This window comes from Colobus angolensis, unplaced genomic scaffold (genome assembly GCF_000951035.1).
Source record: "Colobus angolensis palliatus isolate OR3802 unplaced genomic scaffold, Cang.pa_1.0 Scaffold111, whole genome shotgun sequence".
In the NCBI taxonomy this organism is placed as follows: Eukaryota; Metazoa; Chordata; class Mammalia; order Primates; family Cercopithecidae; genus Colobus; species Colobus angolensis.
In genome coordinates, this window is record NW_012112142.1 from 5,559,376 (window position 1) to 5,582,414 (window position 23,039).

General features: G+C 38.5%; 1 protein-coding gene across 3 annotated transcripts in view; it reads right to left on the reverse strand.

Moving 5' to 3' along the window:
- EDNRA (endothelin receptor type A) overlaps positions 1 to 23,039 on the reverse strand; it is a 63,801-nt gene that overhangs the window by 3,991 nt on the left and 36,771 nt on the right. For 2 of the 3 annotated variants that reach the window (XM_011956764.1, XM_011956744.1), the window contains 5 exons: positions 20,617 to 20,744; positions 8,565 to 8,763; positions 4,929 to 5,081; positions 1,048 to 1,181; positions 514 to 622 (listed from right to left, as the gene is read on the reverse strand). In XM_011956764.1, coding sequence (XP_011812154.1) covers positions 514 to 622; positions 1,048 to 1,181; positions 4,929 to 5,081; positions 8,565 to 8,636 — 468 coding nt within the window. In that variant the 5' untranslated portion in view covers positions 8,637 to 8,763; positions 20,617 to 20,744. The remainder of the gene's footprint in view (positions 1 to 513; positions 623 to 1,047; positions 1,182 to 4,928; positions 5,082 to 8,564; positions 8,764 to 20,616; positions 20,745 to 23,039) is intronic. The other variant, XM_011956753.1, reaches the window with a different exon arrangement.

A 23,039-nucleotide genomic window follows, 5' to 3' on the forward strand; every position in this document is an offset into this window, starting at 1 on the left:
GTGATCCACCCTCCTCAGCCTCCCAAAGTGCTGGGACTACAGGCGCCTGCCACCACGCCTGGCTAATTTTTGTATTTTTAGTAGAGGCGGGGTTTCACCATGTTGGCCAGGATGGTCTAATCAGTGAGAGCTTTCTTAACAATAGAGTTTATATTTTGTTGAGACTTTGGTTCAAGTCTAAGACAATGTAAGGTACGAATAGGTCTTGTGTACTCTGTGTGGCCGGGAGCATACATTGAAACATTTCTCTCTAAAAGGAGGGTTCTAAACTGGCATGTGATTTAGTCCTTTTGATTTTAACCTCTTTGTCTGTGGTTGTCTAAATAGGAACTGCTTTTCTGTTATGCCGACAATCTGACTCTCTTTCTGGGTAATAAAACATGATTTTCACTTCACTGCTAAAAAGGAGTACAGCTGATCAAAGTACTATTACAGCTGGAATTGGCTGTGTCTGTTGACTGTTTAATATACTCATTTTGTTGTCTTTAAAAAATACTTGAAAAATCATCTTACCTGGAAACAATTTTTAAATTTCTTGCTCACAAAATACAGAGCTATGGGGTTTATACATGAATTCATGGTTGCCAAGTTAATACCGATGTAATCCATGAGCAGCAAGAAACTACAGCAAAAGAAAATGGTGTAGAATAATTAGAAAATATTGTTTTAAAATCTGCTAACTAGCATTTATTCCTAGAATAAGCATTTTTCTTGCCCAGAAGCCATTTCTTGTGGGTGGCAGTTAGAATTTTGTAAAAAGTGGCTGTTTAAATGGCAGTTTCAGTTTTGCAGGACAGTTACAGATACATCACTACTTGGTTAGCTCAAACCCTTATGCACAGCCTCAGGAGGGGAGTGGCAAGATAACAGACGTGGCTTGCACAAATTTTGGGATCAGTTATAGGCTATGTCAGCTAAAGACAAAAAATCAGCTTTGCGCTTTTAATTTTCAGGGCTAATGGGCATGTAGAGTAGCTGGTTTTCTAAAAGTATTATAAATGAAAATCTGAGAAACTCCAATTTTCTAGCGAGTACATAGGATCGTACCTAAGTAATTCACATCGATTCTTGTCCATCTCATTATACACGGTTTTCTTCAATATACGGCTTAAATGAAGAGGGAACCAGCAAAGAGCAAAAATTACAACCAAGCAGAAAACTGTTTTTGCCACTTCTCGGCGCTAAAGAAAAGTGAGAAAAAAAAAAGGACAACGAATTTAGTGTTTTTATACTAGATGCAAGAACTACAGTACCAGGAAGTAGCAGACAACAGGGAAAGAATAATTCAAAGAAGAGCCAGGAGAACAGCCTGGCTTACAGTGTCTCTACCTCTTCAAGATTCTAAGGTCAGTATTCTAACCAAGGAATTGCTAATGATGCTTCTGGGCAGCTTCCAGGAAGGATGGGGACCTCAGGTTGGTTATTAGCGCCAGGACAGAGGTTATATGCCAAGAGAGAGGTGGAAACTGGCTGGAGGTGAGCCAGCTAAGTCTGCGGCTGTGTGTGTGTAGGTGGCTGAGTCTGCCTGTGTGTGTGTGTAAGGGGGTGGGGTGTGACTGCATGGGGGAAAGGGTTAGCTAATGGCTCTTAATAACAGGTAACTAATTAGCATTAATGATGGCACGGCAGGCAAGGAGACTGAACATCACATTATAATGCATGGACAAATCAACAAAGACCTTGGGAAAACAAAATAGGAGTGGGGAGCAGAAAAGGAAAAGTCATAGCAGTATGTTTTTTCCTTTTCCTGATCTTGAACACAGTTACTATTGGGATTTTTTGCTCTTTAAATTCTTTTCTTAATGACATGCAGTTTCTTAATGACATATAAAAATATTATATATTGTTTGCAAGCAGAAGGATGAGGGTAAAGTATTATCAGCAGTGAGGACTAGAAAATCTGGAACATGCTGACCTTGGACTGACTTCATGGAAGGTTTGCATGCCTTTGAGTCTGCTCAGGATCAGAAAAACTATAAATTAGGAATTATCTGCAACTATTCATTGGCGTGCATTATTTGAGTATTATATTTCATGCATTTGTGTTCCTGACTAGGAACACAAAATGCAATTTGTCTGGAACTGGGATCAGCTAATGTCCAAATAAAACTGATTAAAAACAGCGCCTGGAAGGGTAATGCTGGCTCAACCTGAAACATATAACATTAAGTCTGGGAAGCCTATAATAAACTCACATGATTGGCTGAGCCATTCAAAAATATTCTGGGGCAGTTTTGATAACTCGCTAATCTAGCTCAAAGAATTGGGAGTTCTTTAACCTCTCATAGTCATTGGGCTAGCTGGGATATGGCTTTGGAGTAATGATTGAGGGAAGAAATAAAATATTCAAATCTTCAGGAATGGGGGCTCTTTTTAAAGGGTCATTTTGTGTGTCCAGAAAGATAGTGTGCCCAGAAAAATAGAAAAGCAGTGTATTAGGGGAGAGGTTACCTTTCTTGAGTGCATATTCAAAGAGGATAACGCTTTTAAAAGGTAGTAATTAGTACACTGCCCTGATAGTCTGATATTTGCTTAACCAATATCCAGTCTCCTGTCTTCCTTACCATCACTCAGGTCTTGATTTGTTAAGGCAGCTGGGGAACCTGGCCTAATTATCTACATGCCCACTTGGCACAGTTTTGACCCACTAGATGAAATAGAAACCATTGCATGGGTTTCTGGAAGAGCTACTGAGAAGTATAGGGACACTCCTTTGATGCACACCCACGATGTGTTGTTTTCTGTTCTTCCCCTCTTGCTGCTTGGAAATCAGATATAAAAGTAGAGCTGCTGCTACTGTCTTCTCAGACTGAAGGAAAGGTCAGCAAAACAGTAGATACCTGGCCTCTAAGTTGGCTTGACCACTAAATCATGATGTCTGAACTTTTTGCTATGGGAGAAAGATAAACTCCTTCTTGGTCAACTGTTATTTTGGGTTTTGTGTTCTCAGCATCTAAACACAACCCCTGATTGATAAAACTGTCATCATTACGATGAGGAGAAATTAGAGACAACCAAGTAAGAAGCAAAACTATGAGCCCCCCAGAGTATTAGTCAAGAAGGCAAGGCTTTGTGCTCTATGCTGGTTCTCCCACAGACCCATCTGCAGGACCTCCAGCTACCCTTGCTCTTCTGTTCTTAGGATTTGCTACAGCTTTGAGGGGCACCAAAAGGAACTTTAACTGTGTGAGGGCAAAATCTTGGGTTCTAATCTCCATTCAGTTGAGCAAACCTCTTAATCACCTATATAATAAAGAATATATATCCTACCAATCTCACAGGGTGCTTGGAGGAATCAAATAAGAAAAAGACATGGAAATGGACATGCACTTTAAAAACTTAAAAAATGCTATGTAATCATGAAACAGCATATGACAATTGTTCCTAAACCTTATTTAATTATTTCCACAGCAAATACCACTCATAGCTTAAACAGTCTCAATCATGGCACGAATGTAAAAATCCGTATTTTAAAACACTGTTTTCCACAAACCCATTCTAACTACCTCCATTCCAAGGATGAGAGGAAATAATTGTAAACATATTAAGCAACTGGAGTATTTGAAACTTTCATGCCTGAGCAAAGTCATACTAAGGTTTCTCAATGTAATCATCCTGCTAAATGTCAATGAAAGATAATAGCTACCATTTGTATGGCATGTTAGATTTTATAAAGTACATGCATACACTTTCATCCTTTTGATTCTCATAATACTATTGATTCAAATATTATGCTCAATTTACAGATGAAAAGCTGAAGCTCAGAAAAATCAGTATAGTAGTTCAAAAGAGTTGCTGATGAGGAATGATGCTTGCACATGGTAACTATATAAGGCAGATTTACAGACTCCATCAACAACTTACATTAACTTTTGGTGTTGTTGACCATCATTATATACTTTTTGTTGCAATAGAGAACTTACCTGAAGTCCTAGGTTTACTCCTAGAATTAATGTAAATTAACATTTGTTTAATACCTAGTAGGCGCTGGGTGCTGTTAGGCATCTTATATGTCTCAGGTAATCCCCATGATGTATTATTACATACATATTATGAGAAACTAGATGTTCAGAGAGATTAAGCAATTTGCCCAAGGTCAGAGAGCCAAGTATGAGTCTAGTTTTGCCCTTGAAAGACGACAGCTTTATCTGTTCTAATTTCACCCAGGAGGGACCAACATTAGCCTCCTGTTGATATGTTCAAATTCCTTCTAGAACTTTGGGTCTTCCAACATTTTACCTCTTCTAATGTACACGATCCCATTTCCTAGCATAATTCTCACATTAGACATTGCTCTGGAGAGGTTCATCTCCTTTTTCCCATTCCCCAAATGCATGGTTCCTATTCCACATTCTAACTAGACTCCTGTTCTTCCACCTGAAATGCTTTCTGTCAACTTCTTCCCCATCAAATCCCATTTAGCCTCCAAGGTCTGGTTCAATCCCCCTCATCCATGAACAGCTTCCCCATGACTCTGTCTCATACCCTTCCTGGCTTTCCATAGCACAGGCTACTTTTACCACACCTGTGATTCTATTTTCAAGTTGTTTTGCATGCATATTTTATTTCTACAATGAGACTGTAAATCTGCATGGGGAGAAAGTCATATGCTTCTTTGTGTCCTGGTACAGTTCTAAGCCCAATTCAATGCATGAACTCACATACACACATGCTCAGTACACTCTTGGCAAAATAGAGGGATAGTTCTTCTCTCTCTGGGCCCAGCCTTCAGGACCACTTGTTTCACAAGCAGGCTTCCCATTTTACAAAAGAAATTTCTAACACGATTACCATAAAGAAAACAGTTACAAGATAGTATTTTTATTTTAGGAAATCAGGCTAATTCTACTAAAGATGGTATTTGCAGGCCTGCTGCTGTCAAGGACTAACCAGTCCTGGCCAGATTTTCATGATGTTAGGGGATTTACCTGCTTAAGATGTTCACTGAGGGCAATTCTCAAGCTGCCATTCCTTCTGTTCAACATCTCACAAGTCATGAGGGTGTAGAAGATCGCAGTGCACACCAAGGGCATACAGAAATAGAACCCAAAGAGCCACCAGTCCTTTACATCTTGGTAGAACTTCAAAGTGAAAAAAAAAAAAAAAAGAGAAAAAGAGGAGCAGAGTCATGTCAATTAACTGTGCTGTGCCTCTGGTAGCTTTAAGGTCTTTAAACTTGCAGATACGTCTTTTTTTTTTTTTTTTTTTTTTTTTTTGAGACGGAGTCTCGCTCTGTCGCCCAGGCTGGAGTGCAGTGGCCAGATCCCAGCTCACTGCAAGCTCCGCCTCCCGGGTTTATGCCATTCCTCTGCCTCAGCCTCCCGAGTAGCTGGGACTACAGGCGCCCGCCACCTCGCCCACCTAGTTTTTTGTATATTTTCAGTAGAGACGAGGTTTCACATTGTTAGCCAGGATGGTCTCGATCTCCTGACCTTGTGATCTGCCCGTCTTGGCCTCCCCAAGTGCTGGGATTACAGGCTTGAGCCACCGCGCCCAGCCAAACGTCTTTAAAATCATGCTCTTTTGTTGCAGTAATGGGTTTGGGAGTGGTCCTCAAAATTCAATTAAATTGGAAACTTCAGAAATTATCCTGGCTTTAAACAACACAAAAAGAAACTGCACTTCAAAAATTATCTTGACAAGGATACTTTTCATAGATGGAAGGTTTCAACTACACAATGGAAGAGCCCTAATCAATAAAAATAATGTCCTTCTAAAGCTCATAAAACATGATTTTGAGACAAAAGAATATATATGTTTATCTTTATTTCTTGATGAACCTCAACATTTTGTTAGTGCCTGCTTTACTTTTGACTATTGTGGTGAAAGTGTATTTAACCTGTAACAGTGAAGGTTATGAATGGCTTGTCTGTGTAGCTTTGGTTAATAGGGTTTAACCCTCTGCCTGGTATGCCTGCTATGTGACCTCAAAGCCAGCCACTTTGAACATCAATAACTATACTCTTCTCCCTCCTTTAATACTTACCACCTGGAAACGATTGAGGCTGCATATCTCAACTGGGCCATATCTGGTATTATCTAACTGGGTGGGATTTATAAATACTAAGGTTATTCAGTTTTATGTCTGCTTAAAGAAGAAAACTTAATACCCTATAAAAATGGAAAATGAAAAATGATATCTAAATTCTTCTTCCCATGAAATTAATCACCAACTTGGGAAGAAATGCTTTTTCTTTCCTTATAATGCTTCTTCAGATTGTTAATTTACTAAGGACAATGCAGTTCCCACAGTAAAAAAAAAAAAATCATGCTGCTCTGTAAAAAATGTGACAGTTTCTGAATATAGAAAGAGGCTAAGTGGGCTGCATTTATAACATGTCTATTAAAACAATCTAAAAATGGTTCCCAAAGACAAAAAATTTGGGGGAGGAGTTCTTGACTATTTTTATGCCACAGACCCTTTTGGAAGTCTGGTAAAGACTATAATCCCTTCTGAGAATAATATTTTTACATGCATAAAATAAAATACATAAGATTGCAATGGAAACCAATTACATTAAAGCACAGCTATCAAAATATTAGAAATTAAATTTTGATATAGTAATATTGTGTTTATTCACAAATAACAAACTTAATGATGGCTCTAATAACTACCGAACTATTGAAGTATTGAAGTTCTGATCAGCATAAATAATATTTCGAGATTACACAAGTGTTACATGGTAAGAAAATGTCTGCTATTTTTATTACTGAAAAAGTCATGATACTGTTAAACACTATGGTGATTTGTTGGGTACATTCATAATGGAAGGAAATGATAAATTCAGTTAGAAGTTAGTGAAAATAAACATGTTGTTTCTTTTCCAACCAAGTTCACAGATCCCTGAATTCTATCCTCAGGTTAAATGCAAACTCCCAAAGGAGTTGGTTTATTCTAAACTGCTTACATAAACATTTCCCTGTTCCCAACACACTGTAGGAAGATTTCAGTCCTGAACTTATAAAAAGTCAGAAGCATTCTCTCTCTCTCTTTTTTTTTTGAAGTGCAACATGAACACTCCTTTGAGCACCCGTTCTCCCTTCTTTTGTATCCTCTTTTTCCTGGTGCACTTGCTGACTGGGTATGAATGACCCAGAAGCAGCTGCAGAGGGTCTGGAGGCTGACCCTTGAGAGGGCTGAATGGAGTCCCCTGCCCCCTCCATGGCAAAGGCCCACAGAGAAACGGGTAATGCATCTCTTTGGAACTGATGTCATCCACATGGGTAGAGAGGGGTCTCTCATCAGTCTAGGGTAAAGTTGAAGAGCAAGAATAGAAAAAAGAGGGGAAATAAATTTAGAAAAAAAGAACAGGACTTCAGACTTGGAATGAACTCTAAAAAATTATCTGTTCAACTCATACCCTTTACTACAACCGTCTAGTCCACCCATGCCTGAAGGGTGGCTACCCTTTACTTGAACATGTCTAGAAAGGAGACTCCGTCTTTAAGAAACAGCCCATTTCATTTTGTCCGGCTCTAAGGATTAGTAAGCTTCTTCTTACAGTGAACCTCTTTTCTCTAATGTTTGCATCTGGAATATCTAGATTGCTTATTCACACTGCCCAAATTCTGACAATCTCCTACTGTCTGCTTTGTTTTTCACTTTGAAGACTGACCCAATAAGAAACTTCAATTTTAAGTTGTTAGTTTGGCAGTTTTCATGAGCACTTTTAATTTTAAAACAAGAATTTCCAAGCAGGATAACTGGTCAACTGTAAAACCATGAATTCTGTGAATTTTCCAAGTTGGGAAAGCATACCTTGAGATGTCTGTAAATAATTACATGTGGAATGTGAGCTACATGAAACTTACATCAAAGCACTAAATTACGCTGATTTAAGAGAAATAGTTATCCCTTTGGTTTTCCTCCTCAGTCCACATGTAACTAGTTTTGCAAAAAGATGCATTTTAAATCGGTTTCCCAAAACACTCAGTCATGTGATTAAGCTTTTCAGAAAAACATTAATATGGTCAGGTGTATTAAAAAAAAAAACAACTGAATTTGTTAAACCAAAATGTTCTTTTAAAAATTCTACAATTTTATATTATTTGTATATTAGACATAGAAACCATTCTAATATAAGTACATGTAAGTACTACTCTCTACTTTGAATTAGTAAATTCATCTTTAAAGAATGTGAGAAATATGCTTCTCCCTAAGTGACATAAGATAAACATCAGTATGTCTTCCAGATGGAAATTGTTGTGTTGTATTCATTATTTCAAAAACAAATAGCATATGTGTACACACACACACACACACACACACACACACACACACCCCTAGTCCCTCTTTCTTAGTAAATTTGCTTTCGTATTCTTAGTGGTTTGGTGCAGAATAACAGATGTGTCTACCATTGTGGTATAATACAAGAGTGAAAGCCAAAATAACTGTTCTATTCAAGAATCTAGACACAGGTTTAACTACTTTTCATGCAACTGAGGAATATTTGACAGAATAAACCACACTTGGCATTGTGGTGATGTCATCAAATCTCAAGATGGTGGAGTCTAACAGAGGACCTCCTCCCTTCCCCGGTTAATTCATTTTAAACGTTTAGTACCTCCATGAATTTTGACGTAGCATTGAGCATACAGGTTTTATGCTGTTCACCCCTATATTCAAAGGGTACCATGACGAAGCCAATCGCTTCAGGAATGGCCAGGATGAAGGACAGGATCCAGATGGAGACAATTTCAATGGCAGTTACCAAAGGAATCCCAATTCCCTGAACACGACTCCAGGAGGCAACTGCTCTGTACCTGAAAAAAACGGTAATGGAACCACGTTGTTAGGAAATTTTAAATGTATTTCAATTAAACAAAAATTGTAAGTGCTGGGAAGCTCCTCCCCATTGCCAATACTAGTAATTGGCTTTTTAGGAATTTTCTGAGTCTTGATATGAAAACCAAGTGGGGTTTTTTTTTTTTTTTTGAGACAGAGTCTCGCTCTGTTGCCCAGGCTGCCAGGCTGGAGTTCAGTGGTGGGATCTCAGCTCACTGCAAGCTCTGCCTCCCAGGTTCACAGCATTCTGCCACCTCAGCCTCCCAAGTAGCTGGGACTACAGGCACCCGCCACCACACCCGGCTAATTTTGTTTTTGTATTTTTAGTCGAGATGGGGTTTCACCGTGTCAGCCAGGATGGTCTCGATCTCCTAACCTTGTGATCTGCCTGCCTCAGCCTCCCAAAGTGTTGGGTTTACAGGCGTGAGCCACCACATCCGGCCACAAGTGGGGCTTTTAAGAGTTCCACTCATCTGGAAATCAATTGCCTGGCAGGCCTGAGTCTGAGGTCTTCCATTTGGTCTAGTGAAATCTTAAGAGAGTTTAGAATGTGGCAGTAACAGACAGTTGTGCCTATGTCTTTTAAGCTGGGGGAGAAATCGGATGGATGGGAGGGATCATGAAAGCTGCTCGTACTTGTTACAGTCATATCTTATTCCTCTTTATAAAATAAAAAAAGAAACCTTAAAGCATTATCTATGAAGTGGGCCTAGATATCCTTGAGTGAATAATAACCACAGATATTCCATTGTTTCCTCCCTTCTTTCACCCCCAAAATGTGAGCACAGTGGGCTTGTACCAGGTGGCAGTTTTAGTAAATACCTATTTGTGGTAAATGTTAAAGAGGGACTATATCACTCCCATTATGGCCCTGTGCTAGAGTAGATAAAACTTATTTAAAAATACTTTGGTTCCTAACCTTTAGGGTTTACAATCTAACAGAAAAGAATGGTTCATACAGAATATATAACATAAATGTGACTGAACAATTATGTCAGTCAAAAAACTATCTGGTAATAAGAAATTATGCTCACCTTATTTTTTACTTCACTATTTTAATGATAATAATCACATTTAAATGTTATGTCTAAGGAAGGTTTGGTTTAGAAATTCTATGCTCTTTGACCTGATGTGATGGTCTGATGCTAACTGCTTTTAGACTTACTATTAAGAAGAGGCCTGTGATGTGGTATGGTATTTTTGTGGCCTCATTCCTGAAATTTTTGTTGCTGCTGTAGTGGAAAAGAAACATTTTCTTTTTATAGTTTTCATTAGATAGTGCCAGAAGAAGGCTGTAAAACAGACCAAACGCATTGGAGACAGGTGCTCATGGGTTTGCAGCACATACAAAGTAATGTAGAAGATTAATCAATAAAGCCAAGGCAACATACAAGCTACCCATATCCACCAAGACGAGCCCCATCAGTTACATTTAGTGTACTGTCTCAGTACAGTTACATAGTACATGCGTGAAAACACAACTCTTAGAATTATGCTGACTTGATTCTTCACCAGAATTCCCTAGAGATGAGCATGTTCAGATTTGTGTATTTTATGATGATGCCACATGGCGTACTATATAGCACAATTTGCTGGAGAAATGTTTTATAAAAGATTTTTAGGGTAAATAAGATTTGTGTACAATAAAAATCTCAAAAAAGTCCAGATTATTTCAAAATGGGATAAAATACAGCTATGCAAACAGACCAAGAAAATCCTTTTATGATCTAACCAAGATTAAATTTTCAAATTTATGGTTATTTCCATAAATTGTCCAGTGGGATAAAAATCGTTGTTTATTTTTCTTTGTTCCCTTATTAAACTGGCAGCCTGATACCCAGTAAAAGCTAAGAGGAATGGAGACGGGATGTCTATATCCCAAGGCTGTCAACGGAGTTACATCTATTTCTTCTTCCCTTCTCTCAGGTTGTTTACCGGGGAAGGTGATTTAAATAAAACACCCTATTTCAATAGAGAGTAAGAAAGCCTGATTTCCCTGCCAGGATTTGGGGTGAAAAGTGGCTTAAGGAATAAAATGTGGTCAACATGTTCTTATGGTGAACATATTCACAGACCAGCTTCATTTTTATAAAGTGCCATGAGTTCCCAGAATATTACACATCCATAATCCAATGTAAATTCACCATTCACAAATAAGTAAAAGTCATTTTTACAGTCTAGTTTAGCAAATAATTCACGATCAGTCTGCTCCTTCATTAACCCACTCGCTGAGAATTAGAGTATTTTCCATTTATAATCACACAGATCTTGATAACATCTCCATGAACTAAGGGGAAAACGACCATAAGAGCAATTAGAAACAATCATTTGTGATCATGAAGGTGGGGAAAGGTATGGAAACCATGAAACACTGGATGTTTCAAAACTGATTTCTATTTGGAATATAATGGCACAACACACTGACATACAAATATGGTTTTCTTATGAGGTGCGATTATAAACAGCCTTCCATCTAGTCAGTATGTATATACATCTCTCTCTGTATATCTATGACATCTTCAATTGTCATGGAAAATCTGCAAGTGTAGATTCCACCACTGACAACTGCTGTTCCAGAAAGAATCCCTCCTCTCTGAAACGCTTTCTTCACTTGGTTTCCACCACAGTCTCCCAGTTTTCCTTCTGACTTACTGGCCATTCCTTCTCATTTACCTGGCTGGACCCTGCTTTCTCCACAAATTCTGAGCACTGGATTTATCTGAGGGCTTAGGGCTCAGACGTTTTTTCTATCTATGCGCTCTCCTTTGGTGATCTCATCTAGTCTCATGGCTTTAGTATCATTTTAACTATCCATCTACTGGTAATTCCTAAATTTATACCTCTAGCCTGGTGCCTCACCTTTAACTCTAGACTTGTATCTCCAACTGCTTACTTGCGAGCTCCCCTAGGACACCTAATAGGCATCTAAACACTCCCAAATCAGCCCTTGTTTTCCTTGCCACTAAACCTTTCTGCAGTTTTTACCATCTCTGGCCCCAAACGCTGGGTTAGATTTTACTCCTCTTCCACCACACATCCAATCCTTCAGCAAATCTTGCAACAACTTCCTTCAAGATATATCCAAAGGCAACTACTTTTCACCGTCGTGCCTGTTATCGCAGTACCTTGATGATGGTCATAGCTTCCTAACTGATCTCCCTATGTCCACCTTGCTTTGCCACAGCCTACTCTGAACATAGCAACTGGAGTGAGGCTGTTGCGTCAGACCATAGCACCCTCTGCTCCAAACCCCCCAGTGGCTTCCCACCCCTGTGAGAATGCCCACAGGTGTCCTCAGAGCTGCTTCCTCACTTCCTTCAGGTTTTTACTCACTTGGAGTTTTCCACGGAAGCCTTCCCCGGAAAACCTAAAGTTTGCCAACTCCCCCTCTAGAATTGTTTCTCTCACCCTGATTCATTTTCCCCCAATGCACTACTATGCTCTATTTATTTATTTGGTTTATCATCTATGCTCTCCCCTCTCCTTTAGAATATAAGTTCCCAGCTGGGTGCGTTGCCTCTTGCCTGCAATCCCAGCACTTTGGGAGGCTGAAGGGGTGATCACTTGACACCCTTGGCAACATGGTGAAATTCCATCTCTACAAAAATACAAAAATTAGCCAGGCATGGTGGTGCGTGCCTATAGTCCCAGCTACTTGGGAGGCTGGGGTGGGAGGATCCGCTGAGCCCAGGGAGGTTGAGGCTGCAGTGATCCATGATCATGGCACTGCACTCCAGCCTGGGCAACAGAGTAGGTCCTGTCTGGAAAAAAAAAAAAAAGAAAGAAAAGAAAAAAAGTGAAAAAAAAACATATAAGCTTCATAAGGGCTGACATTTTGTATGTTGGTCACAATACCTGGAACCACAAATGCCGAATAAATACCTGTTGAATGAAGTGTCTTTTTGTTGGCGTTTTCATGTATGTTACCATGCATGTACCTTACCTTAATTGGCTAGGGAATTCTTAATCTCTAGGGAATTCCGGTGACGAACCAGTCAGCATAATTCTAAGAGTTGTGTTTACACAGATGTACTGTGTAAACTTACCTTACCTTAATTGGCTAAAGCTAATAACACACTACATTCTGATCATTTTCCTATTTTTCAAGCTAGCCATGAATTAGGCCACAGATTAAAAGCAAATACTTTTAGAGGTCTAGATTCAATAATTTAAAGGAGGGCTTTATGGGCTGATCTTTCTGCCCCATATATTCCAGTTGGGAACCTGAGAACTGGCATCTTGCCACATCCTCTGCCTGGTCTCCAGTGAACCTGGGGCGTCTGGACCATGGCTCAGCGCTGCCAACTCCTGGTAGAGCCTTTTCCCATTATATCACCTTGTACCCTGTCATGTGATAGGCCAAAATAAAAGTATAAAATATGTATTTTATTCATGTAAAGATGTTTGTTAGTGTCTGTATCTATAAATAGATTTTTACATGTTATCAAGGCCAGAGGCATTTAATGCATGTTTATTGAATCTTGAAGGTGTGGTCTGGGACAGTCATTAAGTTTAAAAATGTTTATTCTTGAAAGAACTTTAAAACATTATAAAATAAAACTTAAAAAGATCACTTCAACAAAATCTATTTTTTTCCCTCTTTTCTTGTTTTTATTCTCATAGGCATAGTCTGAATAGACTATAATCATATGACTCACAATTTTTAAATTTTAGCTTTATTTACATTAAAAATACTCTCCTATGTTTCTACATGGGCGTGGCACTTATCAATTTAATGGCTACACAGTATAACAAGATTTTGATATAATTTACTTGAATCTTTTTTCTATGTTCACATCATTTCTAGTGTTTCACAGTTGTCAATAAGACACCTATAAGCTTGTTTGTACATGTAATTTTTTTCTCTTTCTGAATGATTTTTCTGGATTAATTATCTTGAGTGGGATTACTGGATCAGGGAATAAATAGGTGGCTGAAGTGCCTTAAAAAAGAAGTTTCTACCAAGTGCCTATCAATGAATGCTTGCCTGTGTTAGAATTTATTATTTATTCTTATTTGCCACTTCCATAAGGTACAGTGCCACCCCTATCTTTACCTCTGCACATCTTTAATTAACAGCAAACTTGATCATTTGTAATGGTTGTTAATGATTTATATCTCTCATACCATATGGAGGTTTGGAAGCTAAATACTAGCAGGAAGAATTCTTCTTTAGAGACAGGGTCTTACTCTGTCATCCAGGCTGAAGTGCAGTGCACAGTCATAGCTGCGGCCTCAAACACCTGTGCTCCCGTCAGGGCTCCTCCTACCTGAGGCTCCCAAGTAGCTAGGATTATGGGTGCCCACCACCCTGCCAGGCTAATTTTTAAAAATATTTTTTGTAGAGACAGGGATCTCGCTATGTTGTCCAGGCTAGTCTCGAATTCCTGACTTCAAGCCATCCTCCTGCTTTGGCCTTCTAAGGCTGAGCCACTGCAACGGCTTGGCCAATTACAATTTAGAAGAGAATCAGGTATGGTGAATTAAAAGAGAGCTGCAAATGCTTTACCACTTCTTCAGCTGAGTTCTTAAATTGAGCTGACCTGTGACTACTTTGATCAATTGAGTGTGGCTAGAATGATGTTTTGCAGTTCCAGGTCTGGCTTCTGACAGGAGCCTTGAGCCTGCTGGAGCAAAAGTGTTGCGAGGACCCTGAGACTACATGGAGGGGGAGATGGGCTCTGCTGAGCTCAGACTTCCAGCTGTCCTTGTTAAGGTGCCAGGCATGTGTGTGTTGGACCTCTGAAACAAGCTCAGAGTCAGCTGAAGTCCACCAACCGCAGCTGAAGTGACAGGGAGCAGAAGAATTGCCCAAATTCCTGACCTTCAGCATGGCGAGATATGATAAAATGGTTGCTGTTCTGAATTGCTAAGTTTTGGGGTAGTTATCCAAGAGAAATGGGGTAGCAAAATTAACCAGTTGCCTTATCTTGACAATAGAATAAGAAAAAAGAATAAATAACTCAGTGCAATAGTGAACAGACCCCCAGATAAGATCCTATTGCCTTAGCCAGCCCTGGACTTTGTCCAGTTCCTCGCTCGTGTCTTCTGGCTCAGACCCTTCCTCTGTGTCTTCACTATTGTCATGATGCAATAGAAAACCATAACACCAAGAAAATAAGGAGAAACCAAGTCCAACTCTAACAAAGAGGTTTTTCTGAAAACCACCTTCACGTTTCTTGAGTTAGGATATGTCTTTGAGAATATCACAGAGACCACTGAGCAATTATTTGAAATGATAGGTTCAAGAACTGACATCAGGTTTTCAGCCATATAAAACAAAGCTGCCTCATTAATGGATCTTTGCAACTTTTCCAAGTATCTAATAACACATCACTCTGGAATAGTTGTTAAAAGAGTTTTATCTTTTTACAGCCTTCTTCCCCAGGCAACTTTTAACAAGTTGGATCTGTACCCAGACCTTTTTACTGGTCTGACTCCATCATCATCATCTTCCACTTTAACACGACTTAGCAAAGAACAACAGTGATCCCTCCTATCCCCCTCCTGCTGCTGCTTTTTTTTTGCCTCCAAACAAACTCAAAGTAATATATAAAACTTGTCACTTTCAGCATGTAAAAATACCTATTTTAATAGCTGGTAATGGCTGGTTATTCATTTTTGTTGGGAAAAGTTTATTCATTATAGAAGTATACTGCCTTAGAATTAAAAAGATATTTCACCGAGAAAGCTGGATTGGGGTCAAAATTTGTTTCTGAATTTCTTCAGTTCCTGATTTATCTTTTTCTCAAGTGACCAAGGATGTGAAGCTAGATTCATGGAGAATTATTCAAAAGGTTAAACTGAGACAAGTCCATAGTTGAAATTAGCAACGAAAGCCTATCCATTCTGGCAGAAATCTCGTGCTTTCTCTCAGTCCTGTTTCCCTTATTCAGATTAAAAGCTGATAGTGAGAAAGCTAGATCTTTTCTTTGATCTTACATCATTCTGTAATCATTGATTAATGAAGTAATAAAGAAATCCTATAGAACTTGGATGTATGGGTTCTCTCATTTTCTTTCAAACAACTCTGAAATGTGAGATAATAATTATATTTTAAAAACACTGTGTAAAAAAATCATGGGAACTCTTTGTCCTGGGCCATAATTTATTCAGCTCATGAAACGAAAGTAGGGATTCACAAACTGCAACAGGTTCCAAACTCTCTTTTTATTCCTTGTTTTATTTGAAAAAGTGTTTTTTTTTTTGTAGTAGAATATAATGCAACCAAATGGAGAGTTAAAGCAAATGGAATCTTATCTTCAGGAATTAAGTGTGAATGATTCATCCTCTCATGTGAAAGCTTTTGAAATAGAAATGTCAAATAGATTCCCTACATACATGTCCTGGAGCTTACGGTCAATACCAAATGAAATGTAAAATAGTAAAGTGTGTGTCTAGGAAACAAAGAATGATTAGTTTATTTTCAAGGAAAAACCTTTTGGATTAAGGCTGATTTTTTTGTGAGAGTGGAATTTTAAAATAGTTCATCTCCTTGATCTACAACTCAGATCAAATCTTAATGAGATAGATTCTTGGCATTATTTTTTCTTTCTTTCTTTTCTCTTTGTTTCTTGTCTTTCTTTTCCTTCTCTTTCCTCCTTCAGTCCTTCCTTTCTTTTTAACTAAGAATGACTCACATTTCATTTGATACACAACTATTTTTTGTGACGGAACATCTTATTTCTTGTTCTTCATGCATGAGATGAAGAGAGGAGGTGGTATGGGTGAGGTGACCCAACACTAGACATAGGAATCTATGACCTAACCTTCCCCCATCTCCCCGACTCAACACTCAGCATGATTGAAGCTGGGCATGATTGAAGCTGGGCATGATGCTCTGAGATCCCCTCAAAGAAGAAAGAGGAGGCAGAACAAAAAAGCGAGGAGGAACCAGCTCTGCCCCCTGGGCCTGTGAGAGGAGTGACAAATATTTTCCCCAGCTTATTACTTTTTTTTTTTTTAAGTTTTATGAATGTTTAATCTGAAGGTTTTAAAGTACTATATCATAAAATACATTTATACTTTTATCCAGAATTTCTACCATTCTTTTAAAGTTCAGAAGGGTCTTCCTTCCCTTTCCAGAGATCAAAAAGATAGTCTATTTTCTTCTACTGCTTTATGGTGTAAACAAAAAATAAAATTCTAAGCCCCTCAAACAACTGAATGGATCCCTCCTCTTGGCCAAGGAGATTTCAAAGAAACCTAAAAAACGAGTTCAGGCCATGATGGGAAGGGGATGTCGGACCTGCCTCTTCATACTCTCCTCTCTTTGGAATTCAGGCACAACAGGCCAGCATTAACGTTAAAATAGATCTTAAGACAACAAAACAGATTCTCTGTAGCAGTGAGATACCAAATCCCAACCATACTCTAGTATAGCATCACATGACAGAGAGAAGGCCCTGAAAGAAATAGAACTATTTCACTCCAAAATATATTTCTTTGACCTATTTTGAAATGACACTGTATAGCCATCTCTTGTGGGGAAAATTTACATTCTGTAGATAATTCCCTTCCATTTCCAGGTCTTTTCCTGATCCAGGAGAGATTTAACTAAGAGTCTGGCACCTTTTAAGATCTGATAAGAGACATTTACCATCTATTCTCATACTACCTGGAGGTTTCATCTACATAGAACCTTGGCTTCCACAACCCCCTTATCCTAACCCCAAGCACTTCTTGTCAGCATTTGCTGACTTCAAATCTTTAGGCAAAACTTAACTCTTTCAACAAAATGCCAGTCAGGAAATATTTGAATCCACCTATGACCTGGAGGCACCGCCCTGCCCTCCTTGCCCACCCTCCACTTCAAGATGTCCCACATTTCCAGGCCAAACCACTGTAAACCTTACATGTATGGATTTATGTTTTTGTCCGTAACATCTGTCTCCCGCAAATGTATAAAATTAAACTGTAACTCAACAACCTTGGGCACAGGTTCTCGGGACGTCCTGAGGCTATGTCACGGGTCATGATCTTCACATTTGGTTCGGAATACATCTCTTCAACTATTTTTCAGAGTTTGACTTTCTTCGTCAACAATGGTTTGAGTTTTTACGTGCTTGAGTATAGTGGTTAAGAATGCAGACTACCAACATTTGATTACTGGCTCCAACACTTAGTAGCCATGCTGACTTGGTTAATCTCTTTCAACCTCAGCTTCCCTATCTGTAAAGTGGAGATAACACACCAACTATCACAGTTACATAAACTAATTTTTTTTTGAGACAGAGTCTCACTCCATCACCCAGCCTGGAGGTAAGTTGTCTAATCTCGGCTCACTGCAACTTCTGCCTCCTGGGTTCAAGCGATTCTTGTGCCTTAGCCTCCCAAGTAGCTGGGACTACAGGTGCCTGCCACCATGCCCAGCTAATTTTTGTATTATTTGTAGAGATGAGGTTTAACCTGTTGGGCAGCCTGGTCTTGAACTCCTGGCTTCAAGTGATCTGCCCACCTTGGCCTCACAAAGTGCTGGGATTACAGGCATGAGCCACCTCACTCAGCCCTAAACTAATTTTTGTAAAGTATTTTCAACAGGGCCTAATACTTAGTAATACTCAATAAATGATAATAATTATAAATATTATTATTGATATGTAGCAGAAGACTTTAACATGCTTTTTCCCTCAGATGGCTAAATAGCATTATTTATTGATAAAACTTTCCTTCCCTGATTATATTCAAAGTGATTTCAGCCTATATTATTAATACATTCTTGTGTATTCCAGCCCCTGAGTCGAGTTTTCCCACTGATTTGTCAGTGTGTTCATGGGTTTGCATTATATTGTTTAAAACACTGTAGCTTTAGAGCACTTAAAATGACCACATAGGCCACTGCATTCTAGTCTGGGTGACAGAGCAAGACCCTGTATTTTAATAAAAAGACAAATCATATAGGAAGAACATGTATGTGGGACACATTGATCTTTTTTCAAAATGTCATGATTATTTTCCCATTTCTTTTCTCTACATGAATTTTAGAGTTATAACTAAAAAATTTAATTAGATATTATAATGAAAATACATGATTACATCTCTGAAAGAAATGTAACTTGATAATATACAGCTTGATGAATACAGGAAAAATTTTACTTGTATTAGCAATGTAAAAGAGGTGATTTAATGCCTTTAACTTTTAGATAATAGAACACTTTGAATGAAAGAAGAAATGATGTTGGGATGCTGGGAGTGGGAACATCAGAGTGAGAATTTATTAGTGAATCAAATCCACATCATAAGTGTTTATTCAGCTTTTTATGGTCTGAGGTACCATGATCTATTTAGTCAAGTGGAGATTATACAGTTGCCACTTATGGTATGCATGTGTTTTTATGCAGCAGCCTTTAACATCTAATGTAGACGTAACCCAAAGAGACCCTAGGCTTTCCTGCAAATCAGTGAAGGGTCTTATTAATAGATGATAAAATTATTTCTAATCTTTGGGTTTACCATTGCAATGGGAACATTTTTGTCAATGGTATGATTGCATTTTAAATTACTAATGAAATTATTTTTTGTGTTTTATTTTTAATAATACTAACGATTTTTATTTTGTGTTTCACAGTTAAAGTCATTCATTCATTCATTCATTCATTCATTCATTCATTCATTCATTCATTCATTCCTGAGCTCAGGTGATTCTCCCACCTTAGCCTCCTGAATAGCTGGGACTACAGGCATGCACCACCATGCCCAGCTAATTTTTTGTATTTTTGGTAGAGATGGGGTTTTACTATATTACCCAGGCTAGTTTCAAACTCCTGGGCTCAAGCAATCAGCCCACCTTGGCCTCCTAAAGTGCTAGGATTACAGGTGTGAGCCACCGTGCCCAGCTGACATAAATTTATAACAGGGATCCCATTCTAATTTTCTAATTACTGACTGAATGCACATTTTTATGTTTTAAAAGTAACAATTTTTGTCCTAACAATAATTATAAATGTAAAATAACAGAATATCTGTAAACACTTTAATGTTCTTTAGGAGAGTGGGCCTTTTATTTCTGTAATGATGAGACTCAGGTTCCCTCATAAAGTGTCAGGGAATAAGTTAGAATGAAAACCTCTTTTAAATTGTATGTAGGCTAATTAAATAGGCCATTATACACCACTTGTGTGAAATTATAGTAAATTTAAAAGAGTACCATAGAATGTGTTATAAAGTTCCTAATTTCATTCTTTATCATTGCTGCTATGAAAACCAGAAGGTAAAGAAAATACCATCTAGAAGTTCACAGAATTCAGAAGGGCTTCTTTACAGAATTCTTAACAATCATGTGTGCGGATTCTGGAAAGACTAAGGGACATTTGATGAAGTTTTCAGAATTGGATAAAGGGATGCTTCTGGTGTTGCCTTCTTTTTAAAACTTATGAAACATTTCAGGCTTTCAAAAAGGCAGGGAGAAGAACATAGCAATATGGCGCACTTACCTCTCACTCAATTAAACATTACGGATATAATTGAACAGTATCATCATTTTTTAATGATAAATTTACCAGGTGAAATATAGGATTTGCATATCCTGGAATCTCCTTTTCACAAAGTTTATTCCATCTAATATGTTAATTTTCCCTTTGTTGTCAAAAGGGTGTCAAATGGGTATTATTGATAAAATGCTCTATGTACATAATTGTCTGAGCCAAAGATGGCTAATAATCAGCAAATGTGGAAGGTAATTCTAAACAGCAAAGGCAAGGTGGTTAATGTTTTAATTCACTTGAAGCTATATCAACAACTGTCCTGGGCACCAATTCTCTTGATTTCTCTTCTTTTTGAGAAAAATGCTTTTCTAAGCCCAGCAAAAGAGCAAAGGGAAAGAACCACGTTACCTGTCAACACTAAGAGCGCAGAGGTTGAGGACGGTGATCCCCACTGAGGACTTCTGCAAAAAGGGGAACAGCTTGCAAAGAAATACGCCAAAGTCATTGTGATCAAAAGGCCAGCGCCCAGCCAGCAGCTGAAAGAAGGAGACACAGTGGTAAGAAGTGGTAGAGCTGGCACAGAGCATGCGGGCACTTACATTTCTAGTTATGCGTCCCAGCTTCTAAATTTTATTCACAGTGCTTTTCAGTTAGCACTGTAGCAAAAGAGTATTACTATTGTTATTTTTTTCTTTCATGTTTTAAAGCCTCAGCAATTTTTAGTCTGGAAAGATATAGAGAATATATTATAATTATTAATATATAGTAACATATGAATCTATTGATATATATTTAATATATAATACATACTTAATATAGTGTATTAATACTATAATACATACTTATATATTAAATATATTACAGTTATATAACACAATTTAATAACACAAGAGATGTGCCTTTGATCTCACATCAACTAGTGATGCTGCCTACTTTTCAAACAGTAGCAAAAGTTTGGGATTTTGGGAGACAGCTCAGCTGAGACGCAGACAGTAGTTTTTTATCTGTGCTTACTAAACCATGGGTAAAGCAAATAATTTCAACTACTGAAGTTGGCAGATTATATTATCTCCTGACAAGCAGCCAAAACTATGAAAGGTTAGGGAGAATACTGGAAAAAAACAAAGTGGTGTAGAAGCTACTAATTTTGGCAGGTAGCTAACACCTAAAGCCACTTACCTTTTCCTCTGTGCTTAAGGGGCTGACTCTGCTTCAGTAGATGTGATGTAAGTGGCTTTTCTCTATTTAGGCTCAAACTTCCCCTTACTATACAGAAAAATGTGATTACCTTGCTCTGTTGGTATCATTTGCAGAAAAATCTGTTCTTCCATGTTGACAATTTCCAATCTTGTTTGCAAGGCAAGAGTGGACACCCTCTGGTGGCTGTGCTGGGTAGCAGACACATAACAATAGCTACCAGTATACTAAGAGCATGGGCTTAAATAATAGCTCAGCTACCTAAAAGGGGGAAGGAAGTTCCTGCTGAACATATGATGCCTTTTCAAGTGTGAAAATGGTATTGATTTCCTTTCTAATTTGTTGCTTAGTGACTCAATTTAAACTTAACTCACTAGGAAACAGTATTCTACTAACCTGACAAACACTCCTTTTTCTCTTTTTTTGAAAAGTTCTTTTTGCCATAGTAACTCTAAGCTAGGCTTTGAATTCCTTTTCTACTATTTCCAAAAGATGATATGAGGTTTAATTTCATGGTCAGTGTGATCTATAACACCAGTCTATTGAAAGAGATTGGGAAACCAGTACCCCGTAGATAAAGAATGAGAACTTGGTTACACAGGGAAGTGTCTCATTCTGTGATTTTTGGCTAAGACCCTATACAACTTCATTACAGAAATTTTCTCTCTTTAGTTTTCAAGCTTACTTCCCTTTCTTCTAAATAGTTTTTGAAAAGAACCTTTTTCTTCAATCCAATTGTGCTTCTGGTTTCTTCTTCATCTCACTATAAACAGTCTCGATTGGTGTCTTCTCAAAATTTCCTCATAAACTTTTGTCCAAGGACAACCACAAAACTCTGCACAAACACTGCCTTCATTTCTTATGGTTTTCATGAAGCTGACAAATAATTATGCCATTGCTGACTGCTGGTTATTAATGCTTGGTGCAAGTAAAGACGTAAAACACTATTTCTGGGATGAATCACCCTATAAAAACAAGAAAACCTGAAAACTACTTTTTTTTTTTTTTTTTTGAGACGGGGTCTCGCTCTGTCGCCCAGGCTGGAGTGCAGTGGCCGAATCTCAGCTCACTGCAAGCTCCGCCTCCCGGGTTTACGCCATTCTCCTGCCTCAGCCTCCCGAGTAGCTGGGACCACAGGCGCCCGCCACCTCGCCTGGCTAGTTTTTTGTATTTTTTAGTAGAGACGGGGTTTCACCGTGTTAGCCAGGATGGTCTCGATCTCCTGACCTCGTGATCCGCCCGTCTCGGCCTCCCAAAGTGCTGGGATTACAGGCTTGAGCCACCGCGCCCGGCCGAAAACTACTTTTTATAGAGTAAGAATTTAGAATTCTGGCCTAGAATTATAATTCTTCAAAGACCACAGATATGTAATTAAACAGTGTAGGCACGGTTATGGGATATGCTCTGGAACTGTTGAATTGTTTGTTTGTTGATTTCCGGAGATTAAGAGGACCCTGATAATCCACATGAATGGATTTCCCAATTCACACATCTAACAATGAGAGAAAAGAAAAAGATGTTCTTGCTTAATAAGGGAGACTTTGAAATCCTGTGACGGTCTCAGTGGCAAGTGCTAAGAAAATGATCCAGAAAAACCACAACTGAACATGGATTCTCTCAGATTCTTCCAATCT